Here is a 25397-nt window from a genome sequence, read left to right as displayed (position 1 = left end):
AAAAAACCCCTTATTTTCTAGCTTTCCTCGCTTGTATAACTGTTCCCTGAGCCCTCAAAATGAAGTTCAACTGGAAGTGCCATCAGTTAGCATCTTACCAGAGAAACACTTCTGTGTGCGTAACTCTGCAGGTTATGCAAGTAGCTCAGTTTGTCCCGAACTTTTGGCTTCTAATTTTGGCTGAGCTAAGAACTAAGTCTGGAAGTTGGATGTATGGGTTTTAACACGGAGAATTTGCACAACAATATCAAGAGCCTTGCCTACCTGGCAATTTTCAGCAAAGGGTAAATTTGCATGCCAGAACAATCCTCCAGACACAGTTTATACCAGTGGCTAAATTCCCACTGTAGGCAAGGCTCAAGACCTATCCGTGTTAGAGAACACTTGAGAGGGTGAGCCAAATTACTGCGCAAACAATGTTAGCATAACCCTACCCTGTGGCACGTTCCTTGGGCTTGTCCCGTTGTGTTAGTCGTAACAGGAATTCCATTTGCTGCTGTTCTGGGAGATGAAAATGCCCTTGCCCTACAGGAATACTGTGGGTTGCAAGTTCATATTTCACAAACTCCTGTCTTGTTTGCAGTTCGCTGTCACGCAGGTAACCTGGTAGCACTGCCTATTTTTAAGGTTGCCTTGTGCCTTCCACTGTAGGAGAGAGTCATCTGCTTAAAACTTTGTTGAGTTGAGTCTTTTAAGTTTTTGGACTAAAATATTCCATGTGCGATGTCTGCCTTTGATGTATGCTTTTGGAAAATGTCAGCCAAGACTGTTCAGGTATTTTTGAAAAACAGGCTAGGGAAACATATCTTATTTTTCCCTTGTTAAAGATCCCTGGTGACTGTCTCTTCGGATTTGTCTCATGCCCTCTCATCGTTTGGCTTTGCAAACTGAAATCTGGCACATATCATTTGTGTCAAGTAGGTGCCTTCTGTTATTCCTGGGGTAATCTATAGCTGGCCAACTGATAACCTTCTGAAAATAAAACCACTATAGTACTGCATATAGGAATCAGTAGAGATGCCTTAGAATTTGGTACCCAAATCCACTGAATATTTGGTCCACCCTGGGCACAATCCGATCTAGGAAAAAGCAGGGATTTGCAATCTTAGAGAGCAAGAAAATTCTCTTACTGGCTCACTGGTTACAGGAAGAAAGAAGAGCAGAAAGTGGAAACCAAGTTGTCTTAGTTGTGACAGAAAGATGGGGAGACAGGTGTCTGCAAGGGGAGGAGAACGGGGCTGAAACACACATGGGGACAGAGGCACAGAACTGTTGGGGTGGTGAAAGGGGTGTATGAGTAGGGAGTTGGGGTCTATTGAGGAGGCAAAGTCTGAGGGGAGAAGTGGAGTTAAGAGTTTGGGACAAGGTGCTAAAGGCATAGAGACACAGTGCAGCTAGCCTGTGGACCAAGAGGAGCACTTAGAGCAGTGAAATATAAGCAGAGGAAACTAGTCTACCTCGGTGTGTATGAGAGCAGCTCCTCGAGCAGATCACTTAACCACAACCATATCCCTGCTCTGAATCATCTTTTTCTCTGCTGAGTATAATCACCGAGGGATACTAACCTGCAATGCTTAAAGCTAGCCCTTGCAAATATCCCCTGGACACTGGAGCAGGCATCCTCTGCAAGAGCTAATAGTAAGTCACGTGGTTGAACCGCTCTCGTATACCCATGGAAAAGGGTCTGAATCCAAATGACCTTTGCTTTCCACCCCTTAGACTGAAAATCTAGGAGATATTAGATTTGCATTCAAAAAATGTATTAGTGCATTTGACCTGCTTTCACTGAGGAGTTTACTGCGAGGTGGGCAAGGCTAACGAGACTGTTCCAGACAACGAGAGGGTTTAAAAAAAAAAAACCCGAACCAGCCTGTATTGATTTGTTTGGTTGCAACGCAGAGAGAAGTAACTAAACCCATTACTGCTTAAACCTGAAGTGGGTATTCCCTCTTCACTGTACTTATTCTTGACTCTACCATTGCAGTTTAACAGCCTATGCAGATTATTACTCCTTAGTAACTGCTAGGTACTCCATCCACTACAAACTCAATGTTTATTTCACAAACTGTCAGTGTAATTCCCAGAAATAAACTCTGCAACACAATTAAACTCTGCAAAATACTTTGCTTTCTGATATGATCTCGCCTTAAGTACACCGGGGTGCATTGAAAAAAGGGTGGCCAGCAGGCTCAGGGAGATCATCCTCCCCCTCTACTCTGCCCTGGTGAGGCCACATCTGGAGTACTGTGTCCAGTTCTGGGCTCCTCAGTTCAAGAAAGACAGGGAACTACTGGAAACAGTCCAGCGGAGGGCTACAAAAATGATCAAGGGACTGGAGCATCTCTCTTATGAGGAAAGGCCTGCGTCTGTTTATCCTGGAGAAGGCTGAGAGGGCAGGTGGCAAGAGGATGGGGCCAGGCTCTTTTCAGTGGTGCCCAGCGACAGGACAAGGGGCAATGGGCACAAACTGGACACAGGAAGTTATATCTGAACAGGAGGAAAAACTTCTTTACAGGGTGGCAGAGCACTGGAACAGGCTGCCTAGAGAGGTGGTGAAGTCTCCTTCTCTGGAGACATTCAAAACCTGCCTGGACACGATCCTGTGCAACCTGCTCTAGGTGAACCTGCTTTGGCAGAGGGGTTGGACTAGATGTTCTCTAGAGTCCCTTCCAACCCCTACCATTCTGCGATTCTGCGATTGTAGCCAGCAGCTCACTTTAAATCCATTTAAATCGCAGGAAGATGGTGCATGTTCTTCCTCTGGTTCTATTTTGGAAAACACATCATTGATGCTTTGATATAACTGCTTCAGGGTTTTGTTCAGACATTTGATTAAGACCTTTATATATCATTGAACAGGCTTTATTCTCATATCTCTTTAAGACTCGAAATAATAGGGCAGACTAGGAGAGCCTCATACTTCTGTTACTTCAGAGGCTTGGCAGCCTTCATGGTGATGCTTGTTCTCAAACAAGAGAAAACATGATAGTGATAAGTTCTGGTTTGATTTAAGTGTTTGGGAAGAAAAAATATTGCAATATAACAAAAAAAAAAGAGGAAAAAAAAAAAAAAGGAAAAATGTTTGCCTTGGAATAGACAGTGATCTTCTAACCACGCCACTCATGGATGTATTGCTAATCTCTGCATGCTGCAATCTGTGTAAATGGTGTTTACAGCAAGCACATGGAGCTTATGGTGTCCACTGGAGGAACTAAAGGGAATACCGTTACTACATGAAATTGAGAATTTCAGCCTTATGTTAGTAATTTAAATCATAATTAACATTGAAAATGAATCAGGTAAAATGTTTCATAAGGTGATGACGAAAATGTAAAGGGTTGTCTTAGAATAAAAGTCACCTTGGACTTGAACTACTGCAATTTTAACATACAGCATAAAAAACTCTGGACTACTGGAATGCTTTTATCCAAATTTCTCTGAAGCTGAAGTTATTGATCCTGAGTGTGCAGACTGCACAGGTTACATGTGGATGGCACAGCCCGATTTTTTACCTATGTTAAACCTGTGTTAAATTTTCAATCCTGATTGATACTAAAAGAAGTCCCATAACATGCAGGAATGTAAGAAGCCTACACCAAGGGAACAGAGCAGAGGTGGTAAAGCATCCATAGAGCATCCACTGAGCTCCATGTGTGCTGTGCCTTTCAAGAATGCAACCCGCATTCCTCAAAAGAAGATGTTTAAAGCATCTTTTTTGCAGAGAAATGCTGCATGCAGTTTCACTACAAGCCTGAGACACTAATTAGGATCTGCAGTTTCCAAACAATCTCTTCCATGAAATATTTCTCTTCTTCTTCTATAGTCCAAGCTTGCAAACAAAGAGGATTTTCTGGCTTCTCACCAATAAAAAGCTAATTATAGGCAGCTTGATAATGTCTGGTAATAATCTGATCAGCTGACTCCTCATTCCTGGACAACCTTAATGGGATGAAAAGGGAATATCAGAATGACAGTATAACTTTCCGGCCAGTGGCTCTCATTTATTCCCCTCCAGGTACCAAAAAGGCCTAAATATGCCCGTATGTTTCTGCTTGCAGGGAAACGTGTGGAAAATTACAATCCAAACTGTATGACAGGTTGTCTCTCTCTGTAGGGAGGGATTAATGCTAAATGAGGTGTGGATCCACAAATGTTTGGAGAGCACAAAGACATCCACCTCTTCCAAGCTGCCTTCCCCTTCTTCCCACCCTGCCTTCTTGGCCATGCCTTCCTCCCAGTACATACAGCATGGTCTCCTTCAGTTCTCCACTGCTCTTGCATCCTTCATACTTCTTCCAGAAGAAAGACCCTGACTTCACCATTCCAATTAGCTTGTCCAGGAGAGAGAGACAGTAGTAATGACTAAAGTATGCTGATGCTTCCACCATCACGCATGTTAAGAGGCATCTAGCCGTTCTCAAAGGAGCTGCTAAGCCTGTGTGTCAGGCTTCGCGTGGCTGGCAGCCCACCCTAGGACTCTGCCTGTTGCCATCCCTTGGAGTGCTCAGGGCTGATAACAAGGAGATAAGTAATGGCTAATGTGAGCTGTCAGAACAAATCAGTTTGACTTCAGTCTGTGATAGAGTGATCAATCTTGAAGATAAAGGAGAAACAGTAGATGTTACATATCTTGGCTTTTACACCAGTCAAACGACAAATTCTAGTGACATTTTCTTAAGCAAATTGAAGGAGGCCAGTCTAAATGAATAGACTTAAGTCTGTTAACAAAGGGAAAGACAATACTAAGTAGGGTTCTGCGCTGATCTGTCCTAGGCCCCATGGTATTTGGTATTGTCAATAAAGACCTAAATGACAGACTGCCTCATCAACTTGCAGATAACACCAAGATGTGAGGAGGTGGTGTATGTTGGAAGACAGGGGTAGAATTCCAAAGGATCCCTGCAAACTGGTGGTGTCCTGATAAAAACAGGATGCAATTTGACAGGGGCAAGTGAAAGGTCCTACAGTTAGGCAGGAAAAAAACCCCACTGTGTAAGTACAGCAGGGGAACAGCTGGTTGGAGAGCAGTTCTGCTGAAAAAGCTCTGGGGAGTGAAGTGACCAGGTAAAGTCAACAAGGTCATACTGTTAATGAAGAAAAATGCACAACAGCATGTATGAAAAGCAGCAGTTTGCAAGACGTGAAAGTACCGTGTCTCATTTTGGATGCCAATCTTGAAAGAAAATGTGGATGTAATCCACAGGAGGGCCCTGACAATGACAAGTGGTCCAGAGAAGACAGAATGTAAACCCTCAAGAAGACCATGATGGAAGATAGGCTAACAGTGTTCATATATGTACCATGAAAAAAAAACCACAAACCACCTGTAATGCAAGGAAGGGTATAACCAGAATACAATCTGTTCTTCTTGTACTCGTGAAGTAAGAAGAGGGCTTACATTTCAGCTAGGAAGAACTTTCTAGCAGTGAAGAGAATGAAGCGTTGAAAGAGAATACTTGGGAAAGTTGTGAAGGATCCTAGCTTTGGAAGAGTTTCAGAACTGCTTAAGCAAACGTTACCTGGGATATGTCTTATCTATGCCCTTGTACCATGCATGGGTATGGACAGAAGACTCTTGGAACTGCTGTTCAGCTCTGCAGTCCCATTATTGATCGTCCTGTTAACAGAGCACGAACAGTCCTCAGTTCTCCTTGACGGCTGCCATTTAGTGCTAATTCCTATCAGAAGGTCCTGTTGGAGGATGCCAGAGCAACATCCTAGCCAGATATGTGAGTATGTAAGCACTTAAGTAAGAGCAGGCATAAATGATTTTTGCCTTTGCTGTGTGTTTATGTTCCCATATTTCAAACTTTTCTAATTTTCAAAAGCGTAGTTCTTCAGAAGTGTTCGTTATTTCTAAATGATTCTTAAGCTACTTTAAGGCAAGTTTGTGGTGGTCTATGTTTCTTTTTTGTCACAAATCCAGTGAAATAATACTGCAGTCTTCCTTCAAAGGGCCAAAGCTTTGAAAAGCAAGGAATTTCAGCAAACTTTTCATCTGATCCTCATAGCTTCTGTTTTGAAAGAGTATTTTGACCTACCGGTTCCTGTAGTAACTGGTCCTTCAAATCAAAACCAGAGGCTTACTGAAAATTCTTAGCTTTGGTAATATTAAAGAAGTAATTAAAACCTAGATGTCAAGCAAACAAGAATTGTTTTCTGAAGCCAAAATCTGCCCTCAGCTGGGTACCAGTCAATCTTTATTCTACTAAAATAAAGAGCTTAAGGTGGAGATGATCTTTATACTGCATCTTCTAATCTCCATGCCTTTGATTTTCCCAGCCAGAAGAGGTAGGAGCAAAATCCTAGCAAAGCACTGGTAGAGCAAGGGCTTCACTGAGCTTTTAACTGCTAGAACATTTTGATTCTATAATATCCATAAATACTAGCTCTTCCTGCAGCCACGTTAGAGGAGATGGAAGTCCCTTCTGTTTGTTCTTGCCAAGGCTGTTATTGTTGATCTGCCAGGTTAAATTCCCAGGAGGTTTTCTCCTCTCTGACTTTATATTTACCTAGTAATATTTATATTTATCTAATAATCTTTGACCTGTCTTTATCTTTTAAAATCAGTATTCATCTAGTCCAGTCAATATGACTTTAGATAGGTTTGGCCTTCAGATCTACCGTTCCAGTTGCTATTTATTTCACCACCCCTTCCTTGCTGTTTGCTTTTGTTCACCTTGTGTTGCTTTACTCTCTCACTGTGGCACCTTCTCTACATTGTACGCTTTCCTCCTCTGGCCTCCTGTTGCTATTGACACCCACTGGAGGAATCTGGTCTCTTGAGTTGTTTTCACAAGGGAAAAGTGTGCAGAATTTTATCAGAGATCAGCAACATCAGATGGTGACAACCATCTGGTAAGCCCCTGGAGTTCAACAGCAGCCCAGCTCCAACAAGTGCTATCAAATATTTTATGATTCTTACCAGAGTATGCTGGTAATTCTACACTGTGGAATTAAGGTCTTAATGGAATGATGGTGTGTTTTCAAACCCATCTGAGACAAGGAGGGGATTCCTGTAAGTAGGGAGGCGCTTTGGAGGCAGCGATGGATTTCAAGCTGCCTTCTCTACTGAAGGGTAAAGCATCCTTGGCTCATAGTGGTTCAAACAACTGACAGCAGTACTGTGAAATGCAGCTGGAACAGCTTGAAGGCTCTCAAATGAAGTCACTGACAGTGGTGCATACCACGATTGCCTCAAGCCTGGCTTACTGCAGCATGTTCTATTTGGGGTGAAAGCTAGCACTTTATTCTGTACCACAAACAGGGCAGGATGACGTGGCTGTGTAACATCTGTGTGCTGTGCCCTGTGGTGGCTCACAGTTCACCTCCCAGGACACGTGGAAGACCTGACAAATGCAGAGTCCGCTAAGGGGTGGAGAGCAGGCTGGCTGTGGGGCCACCTCCCTGTGTATTCATGCCATGTATAATTGATAGGGACTGAAATGCTTTTGGTTTTTCCTTGAACTCTTCCTAGCTGAAAAGACTCATCTGGCAAGACAGAGAGGTCAGATGGGGAGGAACATTTCCTTCATTAAAATAACAACCCATGCACATGTTTTATCCAGGTCCAGTGTAGCCCAAAGCCTTTCCATTTTAATGATGTTTTGAAACAGAGAGAAACCTTTATGGCCTCTGTGGGAGGGATGGAGAGGAGAACAACTGACAGAATCAAAGAGGCAGAGGGTGCCTGAGTCAACTGTTTTCTAACTAACTGCAGAGAGGCAGGTATAAAACAAAGCTCTTGAAACCTTATTTTCCTTAATATGCACTAAAACTTACACGGAGGAGTGATTTCTCAGCAACAGAGCCAACTAACCCTGGCTGTGTCAGGCTGTGTCACCTGGCTGTGCTTTGATAGCTTTGATGTAAAGTAAGCTGAAGTGTTACCCTCTTGTGTAGTTTCGTCCCTAGTGTCCTTGCCTCTTCCCTGCTCTCCCTTTATACCGTATAAACTTAGTACCATTGAGACTTCTGTCCATCCATCAAATCTCGCTGGCCAACAGGTTGGAAAGTTATTAAGAGAGGACTGACAGGCAGACCACAGAACACATACTTGATTATGACTCATTTCCTTTGGAAATCGGGCTGAAAACAAATAAACTAAAGACCAGAGGATATTATTTGCTTCAGAAAGTCAGGGTTTGAACTATGCAGGAGCATATAAAACAGCCCTCTAATAAGATGTCTTCTCTTTAATATAAACTGTGACAAAGCGCTGCAGGTGAAGACCTCAGATCGTTCCCAAACCCTTCATAGACTACCTCTGTGCGATGCATTGCTGGCAGTGGAGGAACGAGGCAGGAGTGCGTGTCTGATTTGGAGCACGAGGAAGGTAACTTCCACCCCAAGCAGGGAGCTTGTTTTCCGGCACCAGGAACACCGAAATCATTGTACTGGATCAGGCCAGTAATACAATTCTCTGTCTCGACTGTGCCTTTCCGGTTAAGGTAGGGAAGACGAAGACACAGTACAAGAATTATGTGGTGGATAAGCTGAAATGGGTTCTGCTGATAAGCATATTGGTCTGTAAGTAGAGATCACTAGTAGAATACATCAGGAGTTAACTTCAGAATTGAGCTCATTTAGTGTTTTTGTTAATGCCCCGATGTAAAAGTGCTGTGCTGACAGTGTGAAGTTGGAAGGTGCTGTTAAAAGGGATGAGGATGACAATGTCACATGATGACCTGGTGGACAGCACTATATTTCTTTGGGATGGAAGTCGATAATACAAAATTTAAGGTCATGCTCTTTGGGACTAATAGGAATTTCTGGTAGAATTTGTGAGCTCATGAGCTGGAAACAGCCAAAGAGGAAAAGGATGTGAATATGCTAGCTGATCACAGCATGACTGAGTCATTTATGTGACATGGCTGCAGACAGGGAAATGAAAATCTCAGTGAAGTTTATTCATAAATCTAAACCAGTTAGCAGTGGTTCTCAAGCATGAAAATGTAATATTTGCTTTACAGTTTTTATCCTATCTAATACAGCACTGAATGTTCTGATTAGTTATGTGCCTAAGCCTTCTTTTCTAACCTTATTAGGTTCTTTAACTCCATGATACCTTCTGGCACTGTACTGCAAGCTAATCAGCCCTGCGTTTTAAAAATTATTTTGTATTAATCTATTAATTTAATTTACTCCCCCACCCCACGAGGAAAGCTCCTGAGCTGCCTCAGTTTGAGCTCCACCACAGTAGTTAGAGAACGTATAGAGGAAAATGAATACTTTTGCTTTGTAGTTCCATATATGTGAGGATCTTACGCTGCCCTGGTTTCCTTGCAACTTGAACGCACTACTGTGTCTTAAGCAATTAATCACTGAAAAGCATTTAAGAGGATAGTGATTTAGGATTTGAATTATGCTAGTATTAAAAAAATACAGTGACTGAAGGAGTTGAGGCTTAACTTTGCACCACGCTGGTGAGAGAATCACTGATACAGACATGGGGCCGAGATTCTGATTTGGTTCTTTTTGAAGCACTAGGCAAGAAAAAAGGCACCTTTGCAGAGCAATGGCTAGGGCTGACTTATGATGGTTTTCCAGAGCATCATAACAGACTCCTTCCCTCATCATTCTGCTTCTGCAAGATCAACTGGTTGGGGTGATGACCTCCCTGGGCAGCTCCTGTTTGGGAGAGGCTACAGCCATTCCATGGAGCCCATTTATCCTCTGGAAGAGTGGACAAAACATAAAGCTTTCCGCCCTCTTCCTCTCTGGGAGCAGGCATTGAGCCTGAGGAACGTGAATTCTCACAGCTTCTTCCCTGCAGTTAATTGAAAGATCATTCTTTATATCATAAAGATGCTTTTCCTATCAGGGTGAATTTGTGGATTAGATGGTGACTGTAGGGACAGCACAGCACACCGGAGGTAGATGTTTGTTAGTCACATCAGCCCAGGAATACCCAAAGGAAGCACTAAAGCTCTGACATAAATTTTCAAGTCCCAGACACTTCCTCTGCTTTTAATTTGCTTCCAGGAGTAAATTTCCTTTCCCACACACTGCATTGGGGAATGTGCAGGACAAAGATACCCCACTGCTTGTTTTGTATTCTCCCCTCCATCTGCTTCAGATAGCAGTAAACAGCTCTGCTGCCTGGAGTCAAGAGCTAAGTCTTTCAAGCTAGAAAAGACCTAAGATAAGCAGCATCCAACTTGGCTGATCTGAAATCAGTCTTTGCATGTTAGGCTCAGCCTTACAGACACACATCAGATGGGTAGCAAATTTCCACCGCTGCCTGATTAGGTTCTACCAAGAGGGCCCTCAAACCTCTTGCTTTACAGAATAAGGTGACTTATAGAAAGGTAGATACCTCACTTGAGTTTCCTCAGGTAGGAAATGAGCTGTTTAGCTGTCCCTGATGTGGCCAGAGCAGAGTAACACCAGAGGCATGAAAACTGACAGTTGTAATCAGAGCATCACAGCGGCTTTGGAATCAAAATCTGAGGAACACTAGTTTGGTGGCTCTTTGCTGGCTGACCCAGCTGCTCCTTTCCAGCAGCTCCCAGGCAACTAGATCGATGGCTAGATTAGCAGAGCTTTGCTGCCTGCCACTCCGATATGAAAGGAGCTGCTGCTGCCACCAATGCAGAACAATCTGCGTGACAGCCCCCTAAACTGGAACCAAGTAAATGCAATGGGCAGTGCTCCTACTAAAGAAAGAAGGGAACACTGAGCAGTGGCTAGAAAAGTATTTGCTTTAGTAGGCCTGAAGGAAAAATGCTGTAGCCTTGCAACCAACGATTGGTGTCGTGCACCCTGAAAGGCTTATGCAGCAACCTAAGGATGGTTGCTCTCTCCACCTAGGGACATGTGCAGAGTTGCAGTTCCTGTCTTGTTGATGGTACCTATGATGGTGAATAGGACTGAGATGGCATGAGAAAGTCAAGAGCTTGGGACACAGGGCTTGTCAGGCAATTCTGTGTTCTTTGGCAAACAGATCCACAGCTGCTAGAGTTGCAAACAGCATGAGACGGCTTTTTACTCTGACTCCTGTGGAGAGGCTGTTGCAGAACCATTCTGGGCTGGTGACTTACACACCCTGGGGGTTTAAAGATGAGGGCACGCTGCTGTGACAGGTGAAATTGTGATCACGGCTACACACAGGACAAGCCTGTGTTAAAATTCACAATCCCGATCGGAAGAGTTGGTAATCTATAAAGGTGAATGACAAAGGGTGTGAAGATATGGAATATAGTCACAAGCTTGCATAGTACACACTGTTGTGGAGAGGTGCTGTGCCTTGTTGTACATAAATAGGTAACCAGCACCAAACGACTGGCTTTCCTATAGATGTTGCAGCAGAGATGCACCTTGAGGAGTGCCAGGAAGGGAGAGAAGGTTCAGCCTGAATTAATATACTGTGGGCAAAATCAGCTCAAAGGAATCAGGCACACCAAGGTGCTGTGGGGCAAAGTATGAGAACAAAGGGGATGAGAAGACCTCACCAGCAGAACAGAGATGGGGGAAGCCTGGAAAAGAACAAAGCTTTGTTTGTCTGGGAGGTCAAAAAGTCTTGACACGGCTGCACTGCAACTGGGAGACTGAGTAGAGAAATTCAAAGAGGGAAAGGCACAGACTGCGTAAGCAGCCCTGAGTCCTGAGCTGAGAAACGTGATGGGAGAACTGAGTACACAGGACAAAGCCAAGGAGAAGCAGATGGTGCTATCCGGCCTATGAGCCTCAAGGGGACGGTGTGTCAAGAATTTTGGAGACTAGGGAGAACACAGTAGATTTTGAAGTAAAGATCATGACATTAGCTTTTGCCTATGGATAGTAACAGATGAGCTCTGGCACATCAAGCTATGACAGCTAAAGATCATTGCTCCCAGCTGTCGCTTCTGCCATGGGTAATCATAGACAGAAAACGTGGCTGTGCCTAATTCATTTCCATGAATTGTCTTAGTATTGTTTCTAGCAGTGTCCTAAACTCCAAATAGCTATTCTGAGACAGACTGTCTACTCCAGCCCCACCTCCAATGGCTGCCAATGCCTAGGCAAGCGTATAAGAACAGGGCAAGCTACAGCGTCCTACCACTACCTCCCAGCCTCACACAAGTCAGAGTGCCCCAGCAGAAGCTACCTTTGGCAGTTCCCAATTCCGTCAAAGCTTCCAGAAACTGCACTGACTCTCCGGCCTTTGTTAAAGAGAACAGAATAGTAACGCTCCACACCACTACAAGATTTACCTGCAATCATCGATCAATGTCCTAAGTTTACTGTTTCCCATCCAAGATGCAGTGCAGGAACGAACAAAGATTCCTGAGCAGCCATTAGTAACAACTTTCTAGTTAATGGTAGTTAACATTGACTCTTTTTCAAAGCATTTTTAACCCTCAGTATTAGTCACTGGTACGGTTGCCTGAGTAAGCTGAAAAAAAGATTAATAAACAGTTGTCTTCCTTCTACATCAGTTTCTCATCCTTGAAGTGAGAGAACAAAGCAGAAAATTAATAGCCATTAAATTTTCTCAGAACTTCTTTTGTATTTTCTCCCGTTCTTCATTTTGTTTCCTCAATTTCATAGTCCTTTATATGTTATTTTCTGTGAGATGGCACAATGTCAAGAAGAAACTGGGACCTGGCAACATTTAAACCTTCCCATTTATTTATACTGTTAACTTTTACTATTCATTTCCTCATGGCAACCTCCTTTATCAGGTGTGCATTAGATCTCATGCTACAATCCTAATGTGAAAACTTCTGATGACCCTCCATTCTTGAAGCATCAGTTGCATTGCTCAGAGGACACCAATGAGGAACTGGGGATGTGCTGCAGCACTTCTAGGAGAAAGGCTGGAGAAACAGGTCTGGAGTTGGGTTAGAAATTTCTGGGTCTGAGACTAAGTGAACAGGAGGAAGAGAAGGATGCTCCACCTGCTGAACCATGCAGAGGTGGCCCAGCTCCCAGAAATGGAGGTAACCATGGAGCCCATGGGTGTATTTAGCAATAGACTGGGAACCAGCTTCGATTTTGACACTAGGTTTTATGGAACCAGCTGAACCATCTTCAGCACAGCACTGATGGAAACCTGTGGAGGTGTAAGAGGCTGTGACTCATTGCGGGACTTTTGCTGGAGGAAACTCCAGGACAGCATTTCAGAAGAGGATAGAGTAAAGCTGGCAGGACATGCTACTACAGAACCCTCAGAAAACATATCAGTATTCTCAAGGTGGAGAACAACCAGTACTCTTTAGGTAAACAAATGAACCACCACTCTGTTCTTGAGGAAGCTTTTTGATTTTTGGCATCTCCTGCTTCATCTCTCACGGTGAGCTGTAGCTAGACCTGGACGGATCTCAACTCACCAAGACTGCAGCTCCTCGGGGCAGTCTGACAAGGGCCTCTGTACCTTCCTAATAATCTCTCTTTCAGGCAAATGGTGACAAGGTCATCTGGATAGGCTTCTCCTCATGCAAAGGGAAATAAACATGTGGTAGAAGTCGTTGCAAAGAAAACCCTCCAGAGCCTGAAGTTTTGAAAAGGCTTGGGAAGAATAGTGACATATATAGAGGAAAATGCATCTCCTGCCTCAGCAAGAGATGCTGTCAGACAGGTATCACTTAAACCAAGTTTGGAGGCAGCCTGCCATCCTTTCTCTTCCTCCCTCCCTTCCGCCTCCCCCAGCATCTGGATGTATTTCCTATCCCATCCTCTCAATGCACAAGAAACTCCTCCCTGAACAGGAAGAATTTTGTCCTCCAAAATTAAAAAGGAACAGGTAAACACAGAGTCTTTCTAAAGAGTAATTCATGACAATGGCTTCAAATACCACTTCTTTCTTAAATACACGTCAGAGTTTGGGCCTATCACTGAAAAAAACACACATGGTCCATCTGTGCTTGTTCTCTGCTGCAATTGCACCTACCTGTAAAACAGGATATTCCCATGCACTCTGCCTGGGTACGCAAATCTAAACCGAGAGTGTCGGGAAACTCCCACCTCCGTCAGCGAAAGTGCAGACCGTGTCCTGCTCTGTTTGCTGATGTCTCTCTTTCCCATTGCACGGCATCCTTACAGAGGGTGGTTTTTGTTGATGCAGCACATAAAAAAAAAGCTTCGCATCAAGCAACAATCCAAGACTGCTTTAACACCCACAGCACCATGTGTCCTGGTAGAGTCTGTACTTGTTAACGGCTATATACTGGGATGGGATTTTAGCAGAGACTCCTTGTGAGGAGTCCTAGTGGGTGGTCAGTGGAGACAAGTTTTACCAGCTTTTCTCATGTTTAGTTCTATTTTTGCTTGGATTAAGTATTATAAGTATTTTTACTTGGATTTCTCAGTGGGACTACTCACCGATGACTGTGCAACTGGTGATGGTTGGGAGTAGCACCCCCAGCCCGGTCTGGAGCCTGAGGGTCCTAGGAGGTTCCTGCACTGCTGAAGTCCCATGTTTTGTGGGACTGTCGTTGTGACCTTCGCATAGTCATGAATGGTACCGGTGCATGTTTCTGCCAGCGTAGGAGGACAAACCTCACTATCCCGGCTGAGATGTTATCTTGGATGGCTACATTTTGTAATACTCTGTGCAGGTATGTGTGTCCTCCTGCCGAGGCTCCTAGACTAAGCTAAACACACTTGAAGAGGTATATAAATGCATTACACTTAATTTGCATTCATGTAATTAACAAAGCCTTCCTGTACTCCCAAGAGGTCATAAACGCAGATGGATAACCTGAGGTTCAAAGAATGAAAAGATGTGGTGAAGATCATACAACTGGTTAGCGCAGAGAGCAAGAACCTGAAACCCCGGTCCCGCAGTGCCGCTCCTCGTCCCCAGTTCTCTCTCTGGTTCCGTTTCTCCCGCCAGGATTAGCTCTAGCATTTCTGCGTGCTTAGGAAAACCAACAAAGGTTTGCTTATCACACTGCAACATTCCCTCACCAGAATAGCTTAAAACTATGCTTACCCTTAGCATTTTGCTGCTTTGGAATGACTAGGACTTGTTTCTCTCTGTAGAGCAGACACAGCCCTTTTGATCCCGTGAACTTTTAGGCAGTAATGCTGGAATACAATGTTCATTGCATTTAACGAGAGGAATGGTTGCATTTGTAGTAGGTAAATGGTCCCTACCTGCACACAGTACATAAAGCATTTAAGCTTCTTCTAGACCAAAGATGTAGGAGTGGAAAGGAGACTGAGACATGAGGGATATTTGGCCGGTTTGCTTTTCCACAGGCATTCTTCATGTGTTCATCTTTTTAAAAAAGAACACAAACCACTGACTTGGGGGAAACTCAGTTGAATGCATCATCAGGATGAGATTGTGGTCCCTGTTCTTTATTTTTCAATAGGGCTGAGAGAGGCAAAAAGAGGTCAACTGACTTCCTCAAGGTCAGAGACCGCCAGTGAGTCATAAAGAAAGGACTGTTTGCCTTACAGCCCTGCATTCATTCCGCCAGGCTCCCTGGTCTTGGTAGGCTTTTTCTTTGCCTACCCTAGCAAATTCTGAGAGCCTCGACCATGCTGCTGCTCTTGCGTCTGGTGACATTTATCAAAAAGGCTTGTGGTAAAAGGAAGGGGTATCGGCAGGTCCGTGTAAGAACTGGATTTGGCAGATGGGAGGGGGAGTCCCTTTAAGGCAAAACTTTCAGAGCCCAGCGAGTAGCTTAGTGAAAGAAAGGCAAGCAGCACTGCCAATGGCAAGCGGTGAAAATTCTAGGCCGATTTAAAATACACAAAAAAAAAAAACCCACAAGAATTTAGAAACCAGCAGATTTGGGACCTTTTGAAACAGACTAAATGGTTTAGGTCACGGGGGTGCCACACAGCTCCACAACAGGGAACTTGAGAAAACAGACCGAATGTTGCGAGGCTCTGATCAAACACAAGAGTTGGCCACCCCACCTTGCAGTATGAGAATTGCCTGTTGAAGGCGCTCTACAAAAGAAGCGGAGCTAAACAAGAATCTGTGTGCACATTTGTGCCTAAATTTACATTCTGCAAGGCAATACAGGCACTGACAACAGTTTAGTGTTTGCCCACATGTTCTTACTCATGTAATCAGTCAGATTAAAAAAAAAACCCAACCAACCCCAGCCTTCACCCATGAGATTGCCCCAAATTCCCTTTGGGTGTATATTTCTCACCTGCTTATTTGGTTAAGTGCATATTTATCTATGTTGGATAGATAGGAGAGAGTTGATGCTCTCCTCTGACTGGTATGCTGCACCTAGACAAGTAATTGTGTGTGCCTGCATCTATGTTTGTGATGCAAAACATCTCTGACAGGTGGATGTGTGGTGGCCACATGAAAAAGTGACAGTGCAAAAGCAAGGTGGGCTTCTTAAATGCTAAGCTTAGAGAGTAAGCGGAGGTGCTAAAAGAACTCGATGATAAGGACACTCAGATGACAGCTGCTAATGCTAGCGGGTATACATCAGAGCTAAGTGAAAAACTGCCCTCTCTCGAATTAAGATGTACTGCTGTTACGCTTTCTGCGCTATGCAGATTTATTTATCTTAAAAATGGCTCTAGGCACCCATTCAGTGCTCACAAGCAAAACTCCCTGCATCTCCTCTCCTCCCCACGTCGAGTAACACTGACTTCAACTGTAAAAGCATGCGCTGGTGCCTCTGCTAGAGCCCACTGTGTAAAGAAACTGGTGGCTTCTGCTGCTCCACGCTTAGAAAATAAAGTCCCACTGCTACACCTCTTGAAGTTGCTATTAGAAAGATATACTAATTATTATGACAGTTCTGGGGAAAGTCCCTCCCCCATCTTCCCTTCAGACAGCAATTCACAGATCCTCCTGCTGGAATGGGAGCTCTGGGACTGGGCTAGGTGTAGCAACACTGCAATTCCAGTTTAACTGCACACTTCCCTCTCCAACGTGCAGGGCATTTCTTTAAAATTGCTTGCAGACAGCCCAGCAGAGACACATGAAGCTACGCATTTCCGAGACAAATGCTGCTCTGTGCGTGCCATCTACCGAAAACATGTGACAACCGGCTGTGCAAAATGACACCTTGACCTGCTGTGAGGTTATCCCAGGAAAAGCACTGCTTGCAACTCCAGGGTTAATTATACTCCTCTCCTCCTGTGTTCACACTGGTTAAATTTAGGAAAAAATCTGTTCAAATCTAGGTTAAAGATGGAGTACATTTCTCACACTGATTGCTACTGCTGACAAGATCAAATACAACTAACAGTGAAAAAAATTCCTCGCAAAACCCCAAAAAAGTAAATAAACAAGCTGGACAATGACCATTAGGCAGGACAACTCTGCCAGCAGGAGTGGACAAATTTCTAGCAAGTGGAACTTGTGCACTCAGCAGAAAGCACCACAGAAGCAAATCCCATCCCTCCCTCCCACTTCATTTACCTTCTACCTACCACGTCTAATTTGTGTCTAGCAGAGATATTTCCTGTGAGTACTTTTTCAAGCCCAGGAACTCACCAAGTTATACTGTTCAGAGTATTATGGGCTCTTTGTATAACCCTGCCAATCTCAATGATCCTTGCCAAAGACAATGGATTTTAATAAACCTGTGAACAGAAATTTGGAGAGAGGCACAATTAACAGCTGTGCAATTATGGTATCATTCTGTAATCTAACCTGCCTCTCCCTCTATGCAATTTCAACAGGCTTTTGGAGGAAGAGAAGAAAACATGATTAAAGGGGGCTAAATTGTGCCCCTCATTATGTCTCAAAAGGCATACTGAGTATAACAGATTGGCATGGATTTAAGACAAGAGGAGATTCTGGCTTGGTGTTTCAAACCGTTTGCTTTATTCTGCATCTCTTTTAGCACTAGACAGCAGGAAACAAACCTAACCAACTCTGTCTAGAAAGCCAAAAGCCAAGTGATGGTGACAGCTGACACACTAAGGTCCTGATTTTTGCCACTTCCCCCTCCCCAGGAATATAAAGTGTAACGAGTAACTCCTCATCCTTCTGGAAAACACCAGTGCTTTATTAATCTTGCCATTTTGTGCACCTTGTTCAGGTTATGAACGCTCACTTCCCTTATGTACCTAGGCACAAGTTTTTGTTTTAGAGATGCTTTCAGGCTTGGGAATCAAAAATCCATGCCCTAATAGGGACCAAAAATAACCTCTGATCCTGCAGTTCTCGCTTAGGTAAAGCTCCTTGAAGTCAACGGGAGTTCTGTCTCTGTAAGGACTTCAGAATCCGACTACAAAGTAGTTAAAGCCCACCCCCCCCCCATCTTCCTGCAGCACTTCCAAACCGATGGCAGGGAGCAAAGGGAGTGATGATCAAATGTCGACTGACCACAGTGGTGCCGGGCGGCTAGCGAAAAGACAGTACTATATTTGCTTTCCATTTCCATCGCTGAGAGGCCAAAATATTCTTTTTATATCTAGCACTATTCGGAGCTATTGCAGCAGCGCCCAAACCCTTCTCCTTCCTTCCATCAAATGTGGTAGGAGTCTGTCTCTGTAATACTGTTAATTACAGGCACCAGAACGGGAGCTGTGGGGAAGGGACTGAAGGACACCTCGGGCTGAGGGAAAGACGCAGCATGCAGTCTTGGCCAGTTCGCCAGCCACAATCCCTCTAAGTCTGAGCATCCCACGTAGGCACCGCTGCCCTGTCACCTGTCTCCCGTGGGAAGAGGACACGGGGATTAACCCGCGGCGGCTGGAGCAGCCCCGGGGAAGGGCCGGGGGCTGCGGCCGAGCCCCAGCGCAAGGAGCGGCCGGGCCCCTGCGCCCCTTCCCCAAGGCGGGCGGGCACCCAGCCGCGCACCGGCAGCGCTTCCGTGCCAAACGTGGGAAGACACGTAAAAAAATGGATGACAAGGGAAGGAAAGGGGATGACACGGGCAAGAGCAGCGAGGCAGCGCTGTTCTGCGGAGGGGAAGGGAGGTGTGCGCGGCGAAGGTGGTGGTGGTGGGGGGGGACCCCGGCGCCCCGCGGCCCCGCTGACCTGCCAGGCTGTTGTAGCAGTCAACCTCGATGGCCTCCACCGCCTGCCGCTGCTCCTCGCTGAGCCCGGCGGCGGCGGCGGCGGCGGCGGGAGGGCGCTGCCCGGCCGGCTCCTGGCTCAGCAGCAGCAGCAGCGCCTTCAGCTCCAGCAAGGCGCGGTGGTACTTGCCGATGGCCTCCCGGAATTTCTTGTCCTTGTAGCACTGCGCCCCTTCGCTCTTGAAATCCAGCGCCCGCCCGATGAGCTCGCCCGGCTCCGCGCTGCCCACCGCCGCCCGCGGCTGGGCTCCCCCCGCCGGGCCGTGCCCATCGCCCGCCCCGCGGCCGCCGGCGTTCAGCTTCCCCGCCGCCGGGCTCGCCCTCTCCATGGCCGCGGCGCCGCCCGGCTCCCGCGCCGCCCTACGCGGGCGATGCCGCGGCCGCCGCCGCCGCCGCGCTGCCGGCCTTGCCCCCGCGCCGCTCCCCGGCTCCGCCGCTCGCTCCCATCCTCCGGCGGCCGCCGCTCCTCCTCCCCCGCCCCGCAGCCCGCGGGGCGCCCGCCTCCGCCCGCCCCCGCCACCAGCCGCCCGCCGCGGGCACCGCCGCCCCCCGCACCGCCGCGACCCCCCTCCCCGCAAAGCCCGGGCTCCGCGCTTTGCTCTCCGCGCCGGCCCGGCGAGGGGCGAGTGCGTGCTCAGACCCTCTGCTCCCCAAACCGGCCGTCCCCAAGCAGACCCCCCCACCTACCCTCCGACAGGGGTCCCTCCGGCCCCAAGTAGCCGAGTCCCTTCCCCTCCTGCACCTTAGGGTCTCATGTCCCTGTCCGCAGGCTGGGATCCCATCTCCCCCTCCTCCTTTCCCCTTCTCACCCCAGTTTTCCTTCTCCATCGCCTCTCCCGGATCCCACCAGTGGCCACCCACCACCTACACCTGCTCATGGACCCTCAAAGGTGTTTTGGTGACTGTACTCCGCACCTCCGGGCAAACAAGTGCCAGGGAAACAAGGCTGCTGTGTCCTCTGCATCAGGACAGCCAAAGTGAAGGCCTGGCAACTGCCCTGGCACTGGCCATTCAGGGACTTTGATTTTCTTGAACCAGGTTTTCCCATGTGTTGCTGAAAAATGGGTCGATGCTCACTGATGCCTGGAACATTGCCTGGTTTGGGGGTATCAGTGGGGAGTGGCTCTCCTCTTGCAGACAAACAGCGGAAGAACTGCTCTCAGCAGCAGGCTTTGCTTTGTTAGGCCAAACACCATGTCTGCATTGTGTATTACAGCAGTTTGACGTATTTTGGGTGCAGTGTTGTGGCAAGATATTTTGTAGGTCGTACCTCATGCTTAAAAATTAGAGGATAGAAGAAAATATAGTGAGATTTTTTTTTTTTTTCTCAATAATATTTTGGGAGGCATCTTTTCATTACCCATCTAACTTTTACATGGTAAAGCTACCACTGTGGTGCAATATGTTCAAGCTTCCCTCTGCAACCAGGAGGACATTTTGGAGATGTCTCAGATGATGGAGATCTGAGTTTCTCTTTGGTCCAGCCTAGTGTGATGGCATGTGGTGGTTCAGTGCTGGGCAAACTGGGATAGCTGTGCAGTGCAGCTCCATGTAAAGGTATTAATACAGCTCTGGAACTGGTGCCTGGATAATTCCTTGTTAGCAGGGCTAATAAGTTGGGCTTTATGCATCGGTAACGTGAGTCTGCTGCTGCTAGGTTTCTGGACCTTGCAGAGGTTGTGGTCACAGTGTGGCACAGACATACATCTACTCACTTGAATCCAAGAGCCAGAGCCTCAAGGAGAAGCAAATAGCATCATACTTGTGATAAAAGTATAATTTTGAAAATACTTGCATGAGAGAAATTAGAGCTAAGACATTCAGCAATGATTACATGATTTCAAGTGCTTTGATTTCCAGGTGTGCTACTAGACATATCTTCACGAAATCTTACTTTATGAAAATGGATGCTCAGCATCTTCAGGTACCTCAAGCCAAGAATAAGATAAATTACTTACAAATCTTGCTCAAAGTATGCGTGATCTAGAATCCAGGAAATCCTGGGGGGGCGGGTGTGGTGGTGGGTATTAGTCACAGTAGCTAGAGTGGAATTGATGTGTGGAACCTAAAAATTAAGGAAGAAAAATTCCTGCTGGGTCATTTTTTATTCTGTCTGCTAGTCATACTGCACAAAGTAAGTTTAAGGAACTTCAGAGGTTTCGTCGTACCATTATCGATTGCTGTGCAGGAGAATGCACAAGGACAAGGTATGTCTCTTGTGCTGGAACGCTGACTTTGCCAGAGGAAAGGAGATTGCCACAGAGGTTTAATTCCTCAGATCTGAGCAGCTGCAGAAGCAATCGAAGAAAGGAATGGTTTCTTGGAGGGTGGTACGGCAAAGTGACATTGGGGGTTGATGTTGCTTCCCTCTTTCAGAGTTTGCCTGAGCCCATGGACATACATGGTATAGGGGGCACTGAGACATGGGTGACTTTTCCTTCTCTCCCCCTCTATACATTAGCCTTAAGGAAATCTTTGAGGTTTTTTCCTTTGGTTACTGGCCAACAGTGGATGCCTGAAACAAGCTATGCAACACTGAAGTTTTCTTACAGAAGAGTCTGGCAGTGGTCACTGCCAATCTGGGCGCAGATGTGGTCAGAAAAGGTCACAAAAGATTGACGAACCTGGGTACTCCTCGCATTACGAACTATACTGAATATACCAAACTGTGGCTTAGTCCCGAATGTTGCCTAAGCACCCAAATGAGTTTTCCATCTTGAAGTTCTTCCAGAAATGTCCAAGCTCTCTTCCTGACAGATTGCTGGTGAATATGAAGAGGAATGTCACAACTGTGTAAATCCCAAAATAGACCGTAACAGAAGTGTCTGAATGATTGCTGTTTGTTGGCCAACTTAGACTCTATGTTGATACCAAACAGTATCCCTCAGCTGAGAGCTGGATCTCTCAGCCAGCCAATTTAAAGCTGCCATAGGATTTGTGCAGAATGACTGGGAAAGGTCAGTTTAGCCCATCAGCTTCTTGCTCCTAGAGAGAAGCTAAGTAATGTGTTGGCTGCACTAAAATATTTAGGAAACATCACAAGGTCAGTCATAGGGTTACCACATTGACTGTTCTTGCAAGGGACTGCTTTTGTTTGTTTCTTTTGCAAGGGGAACATGGTGCTTGAGGGAGAACATGAGAAGCCATTGCCTTTCCAAGTCAGACAAGACTTGTACTTGAGAGGTACCTCACATTTCATTTAACATATGACGTGATGTCCAGATCTAGATTTTAGCTGCCCAGGGCCCACTAGACTCTCCCTACAGCCTTGCAGATGGTCAACATGTCTAATGATATCCATCTTGAAAACCTGACAGGAACCTGAAAGCCTCAGAAAGAGTAGGTTTATGTGTTATATAGTTACATTGGATTGTGAAATAAGCCATACATTCAGATAAAATGAAGGCAGTTTGCAGTCATTATCTGTATGCCATGAGATGAGGTCATGGTATTGGTCAGTATTAGCTGTCGTGCCTGTCTTTTGTCAAACTGGTGAGGTTTTTTTTTTTGTCCGTAGAAGCAGAACGTGCTTATCTGTCTCACTCTGTAATAGACGGGGTGTGCCTGTCTGTCTGGATGCCCCTAGGTGCCGTGAGTGTCTAAAACTGCCTGGGTGTGCCTGTCTCTCCTCCACACTGAGATTTCCTTAGCACGTTCCAAAAGCGTACGCTTGCATTGCTCAATTATTACTATTATTATTATGCAGCGGTCACATGCTTCATAGGGATATTTTAGGATCTGTGACTCACTAAACCATAATTTCCTGCTCACAGCTTACCTGAAGAAAATTGTCTTTGTGGACTCCTGTTCAGAGTGGGGAGATGTGTTCTTGGGTGAAACTGTAAATATCGAGAAAGATACCGGACACATATCTGTGAGACCTTCAGACCTTCCTCTAGCTGTGATCGTTTGCATCTGCCCAATGGAATGATTAATTTATAGACAGATGTAGGACAGATTCCTTGCGTTTCAGGACAGCGCGATAAGGGAACTGGAAAGGCTTCTGAGGAGAGCTAAGGAGGTTGGGCACCTGGGCTCTGGTGATCTATTTTTCTAGCTGGATGTGAATTTACTGTAGCGTTTATGCCGTTGTGTGAGATTTTTTACAAATTGAAACTTTAAAGGCAGCCGTGAGGAAGCAAGTCCATATACATTCAAAACCAGGTATCAATTTGGAAAGCAGTATAGGCTGTAAGGCCTCAGTCCAGCTCTCCTTGTGCAGTCATTGGCATTGACGGGGCTCTTGTCCACATGAGAATTGTTTCATCAAGTCCTTTATGAACAGTTATAGGGGCAAACCAGAAGCCTCACCCCTTTCCAAATGGCCCAAAACCAGATTGTGATGAAAATGGTGTCAAGCCCTTGTGAATGGGAGAAGAGATCCCTCACTGCCTCCGTTCACCTGGAAAGAGAATTCCCAAGTTGCAGCAAGCTTCCAGCATACACAGCTGCTGCTGCTACAGTCTGTCACCAGGTTAGTCAATCATCCATTATTTATTTCCAAATTGTATGTACAGCTCTGCACCATAGCCTTTAGTCCATGTACAGGGAAAACAAGAGATAGAGCTTGTGAAAGGCTTGGGAAAACAAAAGCGGAGAAGCCTTGAAATCCTTTGCTTGGGAGATTGTCTTATCTAGTTATACCCAAAGAAGAGAGAAGAGGGAAGTAAAATCGTATGCAACAAAAAGTTGCCACCTTGGTACAAATTCCTTTGGTCTCTTCCATATAATTTACTGCAGTCAACAATTTCTTTTAGCACAAGAGGTGCTTTGTTTACAAGGGTTTGTCAAAAGCAACACACTTCACTCAGAGAGTATTGTGCATGTGTTTTCTTCCTGCGTTGCGTGATGGGTCAGTTGATCCTGCTGGGCTGTTTGATGCCTGCTGATTGCCTGGTTGAGAATGGTTAATCAGGACTACAATGAATTTCCAGGAATAGTATACAATCAAGGAAGAATAATGAACAGAAACGTTTGCAGGCAAATAAGAGTGTCTCTGTGAGAAGCCATTCCTTGAGCATGTATATGAGCAGTGTCTTTGTCATGGAAATGTTTGCTGATAAAGAATATTAAGAGGTAGATGGCTAAACAGAACAGCTGTTCATAATTAAAATGACTGTTCCAAATTCTGTTTTTAACATACTGGATTCTTTCTTTCTTTCTTTCTGATAGAGATGATGGCAAATTGCTGACTAAGAGGCTTGGCCATGGAGGCTAAAGGAGCCAGGACAGGGCAACTCAAAACCATTTATCATCATTCACAGTGTTTCTTTTCCACTTTAATTAAAAATGAGTACTCTGATTTGCAGAACGGTCACACTGGAAGGGAATGTTGCCAACAAAGTTTTAGAAACATTTTTAATCTCTTAAAATCAGTTGTTGATAGCCCATCTTCAGGCTGCAGCTATAATCTCTCAAGTGAACCCCAGTATTCTGGGAAAGCTCTTGCATTTTACTCAGGCAGGACTGAAGAGCGGTGAGGTTGATTCCTCTGGTGTGTGTGAAAAGAGTAGATTTGGAAAAAAAACCCACCCACATCTCTCTTATCAGATGGGTAGTGAGAATTGCAAAGTTGACGCTCTTGTATCTTTCAGCCCTCGTTTTTCCTCTATCTTATCTACCAGCATCCAAGGCTGTCCTAATTCTGAAGGCCCATCTACACCAGGCGAAGGAGCATGGTGTGAGGCTTTTGAGTTAGCAGTGACCTAGATCTGACTTAAGAATGATGCTTTTACTGAGACCCTAATGAAGCAGACCCTTGCTCCATCGTCCCAGTTACGACTGCCCCAGGGAGACCAGCAGAACCGCTTAATGCTGTGCCACAGCAGTACGGGCTTGGGTTACTCTGCATGAGCTGCTCCGCCACGACTGGCAGGGTGCCTGCTCTGGCCTTTCATGAAGGTGAAGACACTCATTCCTGTAATGCTGAAAGGCTGCATATTATGCAGCACAGAAGACTGCACAGAAGTAGTTACTGCAGGGTGGCTCATGTCTGCCATCCTCGTACTGCCCAGGTACACGGCAGGCAGTTCAAGGTTAGGAAAGATTACTTAACTCCAAGAAGTGCACCAGCTGACACTTGGCATTCAGATCTGTACAGGAGTACAGAAGGAGGTCACTTGAGTTTGAGTCTAATCAGGCAGTGTGGGAGCGTAACTGGAAACTGAATTACTGAACAGCATAAAAAGAATACTAAAATGTACTGACTCCCCATAAATCTTGAATTGCTGGCACTCAGATGAGAAACGCCATCCAGTGACCACCAGCAGTAAAGCCTGCTCAGTTTATGTGTCCACATTAGGACTGTTACCTAGTCTTTACGTCGTGCTTACACCTTCAGGATCAAGCTGTGATTGCAACTGCACTCCAGGATAAGTGCATATTTATCATTACTTGCCCATAACCTACATAACTAGCACCCGCACCACTGGGTTGAGCTCACAAGGGTGGCTCTGACT

The 25397-nt window shown here is 45.6% G+C and overlaps 1 protein-coding gene and 1 long non-coding RNA gene across 2 annotated transcripts in view; one reads left to right on the top strand and one right to left on the bottom strand.

Annotated features, from left to right (window-relative positions):
* LOC128909127 (uncharacterized) overlaps positions 1-14781 on the top strand; it is a 30667-nt gene extending 15886 nt beyond the window's left edge. Inside the window, exon 3 of the long non-coding RNA XR_008466252.1 lies at positions 14292-14781. This is a non-coding gene — a long non-coding RNA (uncharacterized LOC128909127). The remainder of the gene's footprint in view (positions 1-14291) is intronic.
* TTC9 (tetratricopeptide repeat domain 9) overlaps positions 1-19271 on the bottom strand; it is a 29416-nt gene extending 10145 nt beyond the window's left edge. Inside the window, exon 1 of the mRNA XM_054200382.1 lies at positions 18902-19271. Within this exon, the coding sequence (XP_054056357.1) occupies positions 18902-19268 (367 nt within the window). The 5' untranslated portion in view covers positions 19269-19271. The remainder of the gene's footprint in view (positions 1-18901) is intronic.
* Positions 19272-25397: the final 6126 nt, after the last annotated feature.

This window comes from Rissa tridactyla, chromosome 4 (assembly GCF_028500815.1).
Source record: "Rissa tridactyla isolate bRisTri1 chromosome 4, bRisTri1.patW.cur.20221130, whole genome shotgun sequence".
In the NCBI taxonomy this organism is placed as follows: domain Eukaryota; kingdom Metazoa; phylum Chordata; class Aves; order Charadriiformes; family Laridae; genus Rissa; species Rissa tridactyla.
The sequence above is the reverse complement of the archived record's forward strand: the minus strand, read 5'-3'. Positions and strand labels throughout refer to the sequence as shown.